This window comes from Papio anubis, chromosome 20 (assembly GCF_008728515.1).
Source record: "Papio anubis isolate 15944 chromosome 20, Panubis1.0, whole genome shotgun sequence".
Lineage (NCBI taxonomy): Eukaryota > Metazoa > Chordata > Mammalia > Primates > Cercopithecidae > Papio > Papio anubis.
In genome coordinates, this window is record NC_044995.1 from 6,652,109 (window position 1) to 6,667,307 (window position 15,199).

Genomic DNA, 15,199 nt, shown 5'->3' on the forward strand with positions numbered 1-15,199 from the left:
GTCCTGGGATTACAGGCATGAGCCACCGCACCTGGCCAGTGTGCTTTCTGTCTCTATGCATTTACCTAATCTGGGTATTTTATATAAATGAAATCATATAACGTGACATTTAGTGTCTGATATTTTCTTTTTTTTTGAGACAGGGTCTCACTCTGTTGCCCAGGCTGGAGTGCAGTGGTGTACTCTTGGCTCACTGCAACCTCTGCCTCCTAGGCTCAAGCAATTCTCGTGCCTCAGCCACCCTAATAGCTGGGATTATAGGCGCACACCACCATGCCTGGCTAATTTTTTAACTTTTTATAGAGATGGAGTTTCTTCATGTTGCCCAGGCTGGTCTTGAACTCTTGAGCTCAAAGCAATCTGCCCACCTTGGCCTCCCAAAGTGCTGGGATTACAGGTGTGAGCTCCTGCACCTGAGTGTCTGACATTTTCACTTAGTATAATGTTTTTGTGGTTGTGGATTGTGTGTTGGGCTACTCCTTTAATGATTAGCCAGGGCATCTATAAACCTGCCTTACCCTTCACTTCCTGCTTGCACTGAACCTGTAGACATCAACTAGAAGGAACGTTCAGAGTCTTCTCAGGTCTTTTCTCAGCCAACATCCTCCCCTGTGCATGCATGTGGCTTTATAAATTCCTCAGTCTATACGAGTGCTTTTGAATGGCATGATTTCCCCAAGACACTTTCCTCCTAGCTTTTTCTCTCCTTTCCTCTATGGCTCAAGTGTAATCTTTTGCCCCAGGCAGCTGAAGGTTGTTGTTCTGCTTCACAAAGTTTTTGAGAAATGCCCGTTACTTTTCCTCCCTGAGTGAGTTCCAAAACAGGAAGGGGCCTGTTGCGTAGGTCCTTCAGGTAGTTAGAAAAGACAACAATCAATTTTTTATTTTTATTTTTGAGACAGGGTCTCACTCTGTCACCCAGGGTGGAGTACAGTGACGAGATCATGGCTCACCGCAGACTCAAACTCCTGGGCTCAAGTGATCCTCCCACCTCAACCTCCCAAAGTGCTGGGATTACAGGCGTGAGCCACTCCACCCAGCTAAACAAAATTATTTGTGAATAAAGTCTATTGTGTTCCCTCCAGGGCCTGAATCCAGGATCCCACATTGGGGATGTCGGCCACAATGTTTAAGACCATCACTGAGCTGGGGAGGGGGTGGAGCAAAGACAAGTAAAAATGGCACAGAACTTTCCTACTATTTTTAAGTCACCATTTTGTTGTTGTTGTTTGTTTTGTTTCTTTGAGATGGAATCTAGCTCTGTTGCCCAAACTGGAGTGCAATGGCGTGATCTCAGCTCACTGCAACCTCCACCTGCCAGGTTCAAATGATTCTCCTGCCTCTTGAGTAGCTGGGACTACAGACATGTGCCACCACACCTGGCCACTTTTTATATTTTTAGTAGAGATGGGGTTTCACTATATTGGCCAGGCTGGTCTTGAACTCTTGGCCTCAAGTGATCCTCCTGCCTCCGCCTCCCAAAGTGCTGGGATTATACACAGGCATGAGCCACCGTGCCTGGCCAGTTGCTTTTTGTTTTGAGTCAACATTTGCTCTGTTGTTGTGAACCTTTGACTATTTTTCAGAGTCCTGACCAAGTTTTTGTTTCATTTTTTATTGTTTTTACTTGATTTTTGGATAGTTTTTTTACTTGAGTTTTTGATTTTTATGTAGAGGGACGGACCCTTGGACCTACCTACTCTGCCATTTTTACTCAATGAGATTTTCCTCCACAGTATACTTGATTTTGTTTTTTCTGTTGTTGGTACTTTTAAAAAAGAAATAAACTGATGCAAGTGCACCTTCAGTGATATCCTCTAATCCACCCCCTTTCCTCTTCTCCATCCCTAGGGATAACTATTCTCTTGAACTAATTTCATATAATACATGTTTTATTAAATGTGTACATATCCAAAATTAATACATAGTCTTGTTTTATGTTTTTTATTTTTTTAAATATACTTTTCTTTGTTGTTTCTTTCTTATGATGATGATTTGTGAACATGTCCTGTTTGGTAATGATGCTTTAGAATTTATGGAAATTTTCTTTATGGCTTCCTATACATACATGAGTTTTCAGGAAATGTACTCCTCCAGGGAAAGGACCTAGCCACTGGAGCAAACAAGTGTGATTACATTCTCCAGAAAGCTCGTACCGGTCAAAAATGAAGTAGAAGCTCTTCAGCTATTCCTGGGAAAGGGGCTGTGGAAGCTCATGGGAAAGGAAGCCTTGCCATTTGAAATGCATACCCTGGATGTCACTGAAATGTTGCATCCACCGCCTCCTGCCCAGGAATATTAGATCATTTGGGTTCCGCACCTTTCCACTGGTGGCATTCTGAGAAGAAAAGTGTGAAACATCTCTTGCCACAATTATGTGCTTCTGAGACTGCAGACGGAAGGGGAGCATTTGTAGCTGTGGGTTAGAGGATGAGTCAGTGCAGGCCCTGTGGGTTTGGAGCATGCAGGAGGGCCACCGGGAGCTTGTTACAGTGATTCCATCCAGGTAGAAGGAAAGCTCAGGGTGACTCCATCCAGTTGATGCTCTCACCATGTGAGTCTCTTACTTGAGTTTTAGAATTGGGCCTAAAGAAAGCTTCTGGGGCTGCCACTCTCTGACCTGCTGCTTTCAGGCCAGGGGTGTAGCGTGCAGCTTTTCCATTTGTCTTTGTGCCTATGTCACTGTTGGCAGTGCTGATTTCAGAAGGTCACATTATATGTCTGTGACACTGGCCATCTTCCATGATGAATGAAACTCCCTCAAGGTAGTAGCAAAGAGAGCTAAGATGTATGATGACGGTATGCGGTCCAAAGGAATTCAGAGTGGCTAAGGTCATGTTCTTGGAGACAGGCCATGTCGGTTCAGATTTTACTTCTGCGTTTGGACAATATAGTTAAATCTGTAAGCCTTAGGTCAATATTGGAATGGAAAATAATGATTGATACCTTATAAGGATATAATGCAGTAGGTAGTAATGAGAAATAAGACAGTGCCTCTGCTTGGCTTAGTACATTTGTCTTCAAACTGAGGCATGCCTACATGTGAGGTGTATGATGACTTTTGACCAGGCATGTGGACATGTGGTTTTAAAGAAATAAATATCCAAATCCTCACCTTCTCTGTCCTTTTTCTAAAACTTGATCTAAGAAGTCTCTTCGTGTTGCAGCATCATGTTGGTGCTGGTTCTCCTTTCCCAACTCTCCTCTCACAGTCACTCCACTTCCATTTCATAGAAGACAGACAGTTTGTAAATGTATTGGTCATACATATAGAATGTTATATTTTGTTGCCCCAGGATTTGTTGTTGCCCCAGGGTGGGTAAAAACTTCTGGGGCCCCAAATAAAGGGACAGTTAGAGATGGCCTTGCATTAAGGTGAGTACACAGCAGCAGTGACAGCACCTGGGCCTGCAGGGAATGTACACTCAAATAAATTTACTCTTCAGCCCGCAGTTCCTGACTCCAGGGGCGAGACACTTCAAGTGAGGTGAGGAGGAGGTTCCAGGACTTGGATCCCATCTTTTGCAGGGATATAATTCACCAGAGACCAAGATTTCTAGCCAGAAATTGAGGGCAGCTCAAGGAGAGACTCCAGACACAGCATCCTACTTACTGGCTATTTCCCAGTAACAGAAGAAAATGATCAAGTCCCAGGTGACTTTTGGTTTGTTTTATTCTTTCCTTCATCACATGATTGATTTCTGGAAGACTTTAAAAGTCAATTGAATTAAGTGAAAAAGTATAAATTGGTAAACTAGGATTTGTGCATCAGTAAATTTAGATTTTAATTTCAACATCTAGGCAAAGTAGGATCGGGACTATATTGTTCACATGTGGTATCATAGAAAAATATTTGGTCTTTGTCTGCAGTTCTTGGCATAGAGCTCCTAAAACCCTTGGAATTTCCTGAATGATAAGGGTCTTTTTTTTTTTTTTTTTTTTTTTTTTTTTTTTTTTTGAGACAGGGTCTCACTTTGTCACCCAGCTGGAGTGCAGTGGTGCAATCTTGGCTAACTGCAGCCTTGGCCTCCTGGGCTCAAGCAATCATCCCATCTCAGCCTCCCAACTAGCTGGGAGTGTGTGCCACCAGGCCCAGCTAATTTTTTGTATTTTTTTTGTAGAGATGGGGTTTCACCATGTTGCACAGACTGGTCTCTAACTCCCGAGCTGAAGCAATCTGTCTCCCTTGGCCTCCCAAAGTTCTGGGACTACAGCTGTGAGCCACTATGCCTGGTGCTCTTTTTTTCTAGTGAGACTCCTCTCAGTGGACCCCTAGGTAGCTTCAGTGTGGAGACTGGTTGCCAGAAAGACCAAGCCTTGATTAGAAGCTTGGAACTTTCAGTCCTACCCCTAATCTCCAGGGAGTAGAGAGAGGCTGGAGATTGAGTTCAGTCACCAGTGGCCAATGATTTATTCAACCATGCCTGTGTAACATAAAAACCCCTAAACAGCGGGGTTTGGAGAGCTGGGTTGGTGAACACATTGAGGTGCTGGGAGGTTTGTGCATGCAGAGAGAGCATGGAAATTTATGCCCATACACCACCATACCGTGCCCTGTGCAGCTTTTCCATTGGGTTGTTCCTGGGTTGTAAATAAACCAGTAACAGTAAAGTGCTTTCCTGAGTTCTGTGAGTTGTTCTAGTAGATTATTGAACCTCAAGGTGGGTTGCAGAAATCCCCACATTTGTAGCCAAGGGACAAAAGTCTTTGTAACCTGAGGACCTCACACTTGTGACTGGTGTCTGAAGTAAGGTTGGTCTTGTGGGACTGAAACCTTAACCTATGGGTCTTCCAGGAGTTGGTGTCAGAATTGAATCTTGTATTTGCTCTTTCACTAAATTGGTACATGCTAGACCTTACCTATCCTCTGTATTTATTAATCTGTCTTTTATGTATTGCATCATTCTACCCTTTTGTTGCATTTTTGGTAGTTTTTTCAGATCTACTTACCAGTTCATTGACTATCTCTTCAGTTAGGCTGCTTACATGCCTGATAATGTAAATATAAATACAAAACCATATGTGTGTGTATGGTTTTTGAATAATATTTTTTATTTTTTTATTATTTATTTATTTATTTTGAGATGGAGTCTCGCTCTGTCACCCGGGCTGGAGTACAGTGGCATGATCTCGGCTCACTGCAACCTTTGCCTCCTGGGTTCAAGTGATTCTCCTGCCTCAGTCTCCCAAGTAGCTGGGATTACAGGCATGTGCCACCATGCCTGGCTAATTTTTGTATTTTTAGTAAGATGGGGTTTGGGCTGGGCATGGTGAGAAGCAAGCCTGTAATCCCAGCACTTTGGGAGGCAGTGAGGATCAAGGTCAGAAGATGAGACCACATCCTGGCTAACATGGTGAAACCCGTCTCTACTAAAAGAAATACAAAAATTGGCGAGGCGTGGTGGTGAAGCCTGTAGTCCCCAGCTACCTGGGAGGCTGAGGCAGGAGGAGATAAAGCGTGAACCAGGGAGGTGGAGCTTGCAGTTAGCTGGTGCGCCCACTGCACTCCAGCCTGGGCGACAGAGGCGAGACTCCGTCTCAAAAAAAAAGATGGGGGCGAGCTGTGACTCAAGCCTGTAATCCCAGCACTGCTCAGGAGGCCGAGGCGGGTGGATCGAGGTCAGTCGAGACCATCCTGGCTAACATGAGTGAAACCCGTCTCTACTAAAAATACAAAAAATAGCCCGAGTGGTGAGCCTGTAGTCAGCTGGGAGGCTGAGGCCGGAGAATATAGACAGGAGGCTTGCAGTTAGCCGAGATTGCGCCACTGCACTCCAGCCTGGGCGACAGAGCGAGACTCCGTCTCAAAAAAAAAGATGGGGTTTTGCCATTTTGGGCGAGCTGGTCTTGAACTGCTGACCTCAGGTGATCCGTCCACCTAGGCCTCCCAAGGTGCTGGGATTACAGGCGTGAGCCACCATGACTGGCCTATTTATTTATTTTTTAAGCCAGTCACATTTAGCAGTAGGGGGTAATAATACTTAATTGTCTCTTGTTCTTTGGACATGTTTTGGAAAGATTCTTTTATTCCTCCTAACATAAAAAATACACTTATTTATTATGTAATATCTTGTAGTGTTTGGGGTTTCTTCCTGGTTGATTCTGATAGTGCACATGAAGATTCATTGAAGATTCATGGTGAATAAAGGAGTATGCTTTATTCATCCTGATATTGCCAAAATATATTTAGTGTCTGGCAAATATGTGTTCAAAAAAAAAAAGGATTAGCAAGAAGATTAAATGATTGGTTCTTATAGAAACTTCTGATTTGTTAAATGATAGATAATTATACAATTACAGAATATTTTGCTAGAGATAGATTTTGAATATAGATAGACTTTGGAGATGGATTTTTGCCTCTATGACAATGTTTTTTTTTTTTTTTTTTGAGACAGAGTCTCGCTCTGTCGCCCATGCTGGAGTGCAGTGGCGCGATCTCCACTCACTGCAAGCTCCGCCTCCCAGGTTCAAGCCATTCTCCTGCCTCAGCCTCCCGTGTAGCTGGGACTACAGGCGCCCGCCACCACACCCGGCTAATTTTTGTATTTTTTTAGTAGAGACGGGGTTTCACCGTGTTAGCTAGGATGGTCTCGATCTCCTGACCTCGTGATCCGCCCGTCTCGGCCTCCCAAAGTGCTGGGATTCCAGGCGTAAGCCACCGCGCCCGGCTGACAATGTATTTTTTTAAAAATCACAGCACCTAGATATATAGATGCAGACTATTTGGTGAAAATGAGCAGAACAATGTCCTTCACATTGCTTCCATATAAATAAGAGAAATACTTCATATTAAGCAGGACTCTCTTATTACAGGAATCACTGACCCTGGAGGATGTGGCTGTGGAGTTTACCTGGGAGGAGTGGCAGCTCCTCGGCCCTGCTCAGAAGGACCTGTACCGGGACGTGATGTTGGAGAACTATAGCAACCTGGTGTCAGTGGGTGAGGACAGCTGCCCTGTGTCACTCAGAGAGTACCCAGTCAAAGGCCTTTGCTCTCTCAGCTTTCAAAAGCTGTGGAGGGCCTGTGTTGCTCTCAAGTGGTAGATCTGTCCTCTCCGTAGCCCCAGATAAAAGAGTATAATGTGCGTCCTTCAGAGGGGAAATCCCTTTGCTTTGCAGACACATAAATTACATAGTTCCTAAAACAGAACATGGTCCCATGTTGATAGACCACAGCTTAATTCAGTGAGCCTAAGTTGTCTTATCATTTCCTATGAACAGGGTATCAAGCCAGCAAGCCAGATGCACTCTCCAAGTTGGAACAAGGAGAACCATGGACAGTAGAAAATGAAATCCACAGCCAAATCTGTCCAGGTGAGTTCAGGGTGAGAGCCAGCAAGGAGGGTAGCTAGCAAGTCACATGATAGTTGTTCAGCAGTGTCTGAGCTGTCAGGGCATCTGAGGCTGTGTGGACAGGGCCTCCATGTATCCCTCTCCCCACACAAAAGCTCTTTCTCCTTCAGGTGTTTAGAGGAACATGTACCTCTTTATCTCCTCTTGGATTTCATCACTGTTTATTTTTTATTTATTTTATTTTATTTTTTTGAGATGGAGTCTCACTCTGTCACCAGGCTGGAGGCCAGTGGTGCAATCTTGGCTTACTGCATCCTCTGCCTCCCAGTTGAAGCAATTCTCCTGTCTCAGTCTCCCCAGTAGCTGGGATCACAGGCACCCACCACTATACCCAGCTAAGTTTTTTTGTATTTTCAGTGGAGATGGGGTTTCACCAAGTTGACCAGGATGATCTCGAACTCCTGACCTCTGGTGATCCACCTGCTTCGGCCTCCCGAAGTGCCGGGATTATAGGTGTGAGCCACCACGCCCGGCCTCATCAGTCTTCATTTAATCTAGGTTTGATTTGTTTTTCTCAAGGTTTCTTCCTTTTTAGGATTCTCAAATCTCATCATTTCTTGTTCCCCCATCAGAGCATCTCTACCTGTTCATTCTACTTCTCTTGCTGTGAAATTCCTCCTTCCATGTCTGTCTCCAAAGAGTGATCTTGAATATCAGCACTCTCTCCTGGCCACTATACCTTTCTGCCCCTTTAGATAATGTTGATTTTTTTTCCTAAGGTCTTCCCACACTATCTTGGACTCTGTGCCCCCTTAGTAACCTGGTCTGTTGCTTTGCATGTATTTGCTTCCTTAGCTTCTCTTTTTTCTCCCACTCTGAGGTCCTCCAGAGGTGCTGTTTTCCATTTATTTTGCTCTGTTCTCATATCCTTTAAAAGTTTCCTTCATTGTGATTACTTAAGTTCTCGTTCTCTATGGAGACTCTCAGATTGACATCTCCCTTAATATTTCCTAACTTACATGTTTGTACCATATTTTTTACCCACTTGCATGTCAACTCCTTGAGTCGACCTGGCCACCATAGGGCTACCTTGAAACTTCCAGGCCGGGCGCGGTGGCTCAAGCCTGTAATCCCAGCACTTTGGGAGGCCGAGACGGGCGGATCACGAGGTCAGGAGATCGAGACCATCCTGGCTAACATGGTGAAACCCCGTCTCTACTAAGAAATAGAAAAAACTAGCCGGGCGAGGTGGCGGGCGCCTGTAGTCCCAGCTACTCGGGAGGCTGAGGCCGGAGAAGGGCGTGAACCCGGGAGGCGGAGCTTGCAGTGAGCTGAGATCCGGCCACTGCACTCCAGCCTGGGCTACAGAGCCAGACTCCGTCTCAAAAAAAAAAAAAAAAAAAGAAACTTCCCTGCCTCCTCAGCTCCCGTATTTAAAGTCCTTGTTCTTTCAATTGATTTTTGAAGAATTCTCATTCTCTTTCCAACCCAAACCAGATTACTAAACCTCACGCCTGCTTTGCTTCAATTTCCTTTTGGAATCATTAATTCTGCCCATTATTTAGTTTCTCTTAAATTATATTGCTGGGCTTATTCCCTTAAAGCTTTTCTGTTCTTACCATAGTCTGATGGCATTGAGTCCCAGTGAATCATAGCAGTCATATAAAATGGAAATTTCTCATCTGTCAAGTGATATTCTAGTTGAATCTCCATGATATGTTATCATCTTGCTTACACAGAGTTTGCTCTCCTTTTCCTTTTCATAAATTCAAAGCCAACTATATTTAAAGCACTACATTTGAAGTAGTCTCCCCAGTGTGTCCCATACTTTCCTTGTTTCATTGCCTTAAATATTTTTGATAGCCTATTACATACAGGCCCTGACAGCTGTGAACATCTAAAACAACAACAGAATTCTTCTTGGAGATTACATGCTAAAAGGAAGAGGCACGAAATTAATCAAAATGGATAAATGTCTTGTGAAAAATGCTGGGAAGATCAATAACAAAGCATAATGAGGGATGCTGGGAGTGGGAATGGGTCTTTGGTGAGATGCCTTTGAGCAGCTGTATGAGAGATGTGAGTACATCCCTCAGGTGAATTACCTTCCAAGTAGACAAAATAGCAGGTCCAAAGGCCCAAGGCAGGTGTGTGTTTGAGGAACTTTTAAGGAAGCCTGTGTGAATACAAAGGAGTGAACAAGAGGGGCAGTGGTTGGAGATAATATGAGGTAAGGACAGTGTGATGGGATCTGGAGTTTGAGGTAGACAGGTCTATGACCTTTCAAGGACATTTTAATGACTTGATTTTTTTTTTTTTCTTTTTTTTTTTTTTTTTTGAGACAGAGTCTCTCTCTGTCGCCAGGCTGGAGTGCAGTGGCATGATCTCGGCTCATTGTAACCTCTGCCTCCGTGATTCAACCTGATTCAAGCAATTCTCCTGCCTCAGCCTCCCGAGTAGCTGGGACTACAGTTGCATGCCACCATGCCCAGCTAATTTTTGTATTTTTAGTAGAGACGGGGTTTCACCATGTTGGCCAGGATGGTCTTGATCTCCTGACCTTCTGATCTGCATGCCTTGGCCTCCCAAAGTGCTGGGATTACAGGCGTGAGCCACGACATCCGGCCATGACTTTTTAAAAAAAAATTATGAGATGAGGAAACATGAGGGAGTTTTGAGTAGAAGAGTGACATGATGTCATTTATATTTAAAAGGATCACTTTGACTGCTTTGTAGAAAGTATACAGGAGAAGGCAGAGGTTGAAACCTGAAGTCCACTAGGGAGGCTATTGCTATAGTACCAGACAGAGTGATTCTCTTCCACCTAGGTAGAGGGGGTGAGTGTTAGTTAGTTGCAGAATACAGGAATCCCCTGTTATCCGCAGTTTCTCTTTCTACAGTTTCAGTTACCTGCAGTCAACTATGGCCTGGAAATGTTAAATGGGAAATTCCAGAAATAAACAATTCTTAATTACATTGCTCACCATTCCAAGGAGCATGAAATCTTGCACCATCTTGCTCCATCCTAGAACAGGAATCATCTTTTTGTCCAGCATATCCATGCTGTGTACCCTACCCACCTGTGTCGCTTAGTAGCCATCTTGGTTATCAGATCAACTGTCAAGGTATCACAGTGCTTGTGTTTAAGTAACCCTTGTTTTACTTAATAATGTCTCCAGTGCTCAAGAGTGTGATGCTGGCCTATTGTTATAATTCTTCTATTTCATGATTTGTTATTGTTAATCTCTTGCTGTGCCTAGTTTATAAATTTTATTATAGGTGTATATGCACTGTATAGGAAAAAACATAACAGATATAGGGTTTAGTGTGATTCAAAGTTTCAGACATCCGTGGTCGGCGGGGTCTTGGAACATATCGCCCATAGATGAGGGATTACTATATATTTATAAAAGAGGACATATGGAATTTCCTGTTGAAGTAGACAAAGGGTGTGAGACAAACATACAAATGAAAGATAATACTAAGGTTTCTGGCATGAGTGTGAGCAGGAATTAACTTGCCATTTCCTGAGAAATTTACCTTGTTTATACACTGACTGCTTTTATTTTTTGTTTTCTTTGTTTAAATTATAATGGTTTATTCTTATCCAAGTGACAATAGGCATATCTACTTGGAGTTTTTTAAACCATGGAAATAGTGTGGTCAGTAGAGCCAGCCTGTACAAAGCTATTTGTGAAACAGTTCTATTCCATGCTCATGCAAAGATTTATTGTTCTCTTCTTTCCTAGAAATCAAGAAAGTTGACAATCATCTACAGATGCACTCACAAAACCAAAGATGTCTGAAGAGAGTGGAACAATGCCATAAACATAATGCATTTGGAAACATCATTCATCAGAGGAAAAGTGATTTTCCTTTAAGGCAAAATCATGATGCATTTGACTTACATGGGAAAATACTGAAATCAAATTTACGTTTAATCAACCAGAACAAAAGGTATGAAATCAAGAAGTCTGTGGGGGTTAATGGAGATGAGAAATCCTTCCTTCATGCCAAGCATGAACAGTTTCATAATGAAATGAACTTCCCCAAAGGTGGAAATTCTACGAATACGAATTCACAATTCATTAAGCATCAGCAAACTCAAAAAATAGATAAACCCCATGTATGCACTGAGTGCGGGAAGGCTTTCCTCAAGAAGTCTCGCCTCATCTATCATCAGAGAGTTCACACTGGAGAGAAACCTCATGGATGCAGTATATGTGGGAAAGCCTTCTCCAGAAAGTCCGGGCTCACTGAACACCAGAGAAATCACACAGGAGAGAAACCCTATGAATGCACTGAATGTGACAAAGCATTCCGCTGGAAATCACAGCTCAATGCGCACCAGAAAATTCATACAGGAGAGAAATCATATATATGCAGTGATTGTGGAAAAGGCTTCATCAAGAAGTCTCGGCTCATTAATCATCAGAGAGTTCATACAGGAGAGAAACCACATGGATGCAGCCTGTGTGGGAAAGCCTTCTCCAAAAAGTCCAGGCTCACTGAACACCAGAGAACTCATACAGGAGAGAAACCCTATGAATGCACTGAATGTGACAAAGCATTCCGCTGGAAATCACAGCTCAATGCGCACCAGAAAGCTCACACAGGAGAGAAGTCATATATATGCAGTGATTGTGGAAAAGGCTTCATTCAAGAAGTCTCGGCTCATTAATACATCAGAGAGTTCATACAGGAGAGAAACCACTATGGATGCAGCCTGAATGTGGGAAAGGCTTCATCCAAAAGAGTCCAGGCTCACTGATACACCAGACGAACTCATACAGGAGAGAAACCCTATGAATGCACGGAATGTGACAAAGGCATTCCGCTGGAAGATCACAGCTCAATAGCGCATCAGAGATTTCACACAGGAAAGACACCCTTTGTATGTACTGAGTGTGGAAAATCCTGTTCACACAAGTCAGGTCTCATTAACCACCAGAGAATTCACACAGGAGAAAAACCCTATACATGCAGTGACTGTGGGAAAGCTTTCAGAGATAAATCATGTCTCAACAGACATCGGAGAACTCATACAGGGGAGAGACCCTATGGATGCTCTGATTGTGGGAAAGCTTTCTCCCACTTGTCATGCCTTGTTTATCATAAGGGAATGCTGCATGCAAGAGAGAAACGTGTAGGTTCAGTCAAATTGGAAAATCCTTTCTCAGAGAGTCATAGCTTATCACATACAAGTGATCTCATACAGGATAAAGACTCTGTTAACATGGTGACTGTGCAGATGCCTTCTGTGGCAGCTCAGACTTCATTAACTAACAGTGAGTTCCACGCAGATAGCAAAGTAGCCATTGTGAGCCAGCCTGTTGCCAGAAGTTCAGTCTCAGCAGATAGTAGAATTTGCACAGAATAAAAACCTTATGAATGGAGTGAATGTGGTAGTGCTTTCAGTGATCAATTACATCTATGTCACAAAAAACACACAGGAGCAAAGTGTGACTACATTCAAGGTGGAAAACCCTTGAGTAAAACCTTATGGCTGATAAGCATATACTCAGAGAAAAATAGTATGAAGTAGAGACTGGGAAAGTCTTTTATGGGAAGATAGATCCTCTCATCAGTGACCATAGATCACATCATCAGTGAGCTTATAGTTGGCAGAAATATAATGATCATGGAAAAGTCCTTGTTCAGAAATAATACCCTAGTAGGTATCAGGGGGTTTTCACAGGAGAGAAACTGTTGGAAGATCTTTGAAGGCTGTGAATGTGGCAGGGTTGCTAGTGGTACATTCTGCCTTATATTCAGAGTAGATCATAGAAATGAAACTATGAAAATAGTAACTAGAACATCTTCAGCAAAATATGAAAGAACACATGAGCAAATAAGTCCTGTGAAAAGGAATATTTTAGAGATTTCGATCACAAATCTAACATCATTATACAGCAGATAATATACAGGATGTGTATTTTAGGACAATATACCTTGAATCACTAGTTGATATGTCAATGACTAATTAAAAGGGGTTGTCAGTGTTACACATCATTGGTTAAATTTATAACACAATGTACCTCTTCCCTCTTTTTTGATATGAGTCTTCTATTCCCAACCAAGATCATTATATGATTAGCTTTTGTGTTTCTTTGATTCCAAATTTCTTCACTTGTTATTTCAGACTACTGAAGCTCTTCAAAAGGAAAAATGTATTTAATTTAATAATGTAACACAAGTTTGGATCTGTTTATAAATATCACCCCAGAGGAATGAAGTTCAAAACTTGTGAATAACCAATTGGCCATGCTCTTAATTTAGAAGGTAGTCCTCATCCTAACCATGTGGTTTGTCTTATTGTTGGCATAAACACCATTCAGAATAGTTTGAGTGATCTATTTTCTTTACCTGAAACTGTTCCTTTATGTAGGAACCGTGGATGATGGCAGTGGGAAACAAAGCAAAATTTCAAGCCAGCATTTTTTAAAAGCTGGATTATATGCACATAGCTATTCTACCCTCCAGCAGCTGTAGTTAAAAAATGCATATGCCTGTATCAGTTGAAAGAGACGTACAATATAAAGATCAAATTGTCCTGATAATTTCTTGTTCAGGGGACATATTTGGAGTGGGAAGGGGAAAGGACTCAATTTTCCTTACATAAAACAGGATATGAATACTTTTCTAAAAAGTGTTCCTGTCTTATCTCTGCCTAAATTATAAATTCTTTGATAGTTTGTAGGCAATTGTGTATACCACAGCAGATACCAAAATATAAATTAATTATATGTAGATTTGGAAGATGAATGAAGGTGCATGAATAACCCAGTGGACAATTGATAAAATTACTTTTGCCATTGAAGGAAAGGAGCAACCCAAAAAAAATTCTAAGGATTAGTATTATTCTTAAAAAAAACTAAAAAAAATCCTGAATAGAGACTCATTTCTGTCATAAGAGGAGCAGAACAGAGAAGGAATAGGATTCACAGAATAACCCCAATTAAAAGAACAAAATAACTTCATTCTCTAAAAATAAAGGACAGCATGTAAGATGGGTAAAGGTGAGATCCTTTTGGATATCTTGGATAAGAACCCTGAAATTTGTCTACAGATCTTTCACCTTGGAGAGTTGCTACTGTTTGAAAGATCCTGACTCCTCTGTGGTATGCTGAATTGGAACATATGATTTATCTTCATCATTCCTTCTCACCTGGGGTTAAGACCCTTGTCCTCTCCTGTACTCAGAGTTCCTTCCTTTGATCTAATAAAGATCCATCCATGTTAGAAACAGTCCTGCTCACAAGGAAAAATAAAGTGGAAATTCGCTTAACGTGGCTGTCTCACAATTGAAACTCAAACTCTGGGTTATTGGGTGATCACAACAAATAGTTTTTGAGCATCTGCACTGTGGCAAACACTTGTACACACAGGATACACTGATGAACAAAATATAAAGTAGTGGCCTGTAACAGGAGGGGTTCAGTACAGATGCTCTGCAGTTAAGAGTATAAGAAATGAACTCTTCTTCAACCTGGACTTCAGATTCTCTCTACTTCTTGCCTTGTGAATCAGCACATCCTATCATAGCAGTCGTAGCATCTTCTTACTCCCTGAACACATAAATCAGGGTGCACTACTGGGCTGCCCAGGCCTGTCCTTGGGACCAGGTGTTGAACTCACTTCAGAAGTTAGCATCCCAGCTAAATAAATTTAACTGGATCCTCAATTCCAGGTTGCCTCTTTCAAAAGGCATATCGTCCCTCGCCTTCATAAAAATTGTAGCCGACATTTATTAACCGTGCTGTTTGCCAAATGGTGACTGCATTATTTTAATAATTTAAAAAATTTAAACAGTTGTTTGTTTTTGTTTTGTTTTGTTTGAGACAGGGTCGTGCTCTGTCGCCCAGGCTGGAGTGCAGTGGCCTGATCATGGCTTACTGAAGCCTTG

General features: G+C 42.3%; 1 protein-coding gene across 1 annotated transcript; it reads left to right on the top strand.

Annotated features, from left to right (window-relative positions):
* The first annotated feature begins 1,455 nt into the window (after window positions 1-1,455).
* Window positions 1,456-13,414, top strand: ZNF613 (zinc finger protein 613). The gene is given in 6 exon segments (XM_009195136.4): window positions 1,456-3,654; window positions 6,814-6,940; window positions 7,222-7,314; window positions 11,043-11,959; window positions 11,962-12,069; window positions 12,071-13,414. Coding segments are annotated over 6 exon segments (1,863 nt in total). The 5' UTR covers window positions 1,456-3,639; the 3' UTR covers window positions 12,674-13,414.
* The last annotated feature ends 1,785 nt before the right edge of the window (window positions 13,415-15,199 follow it).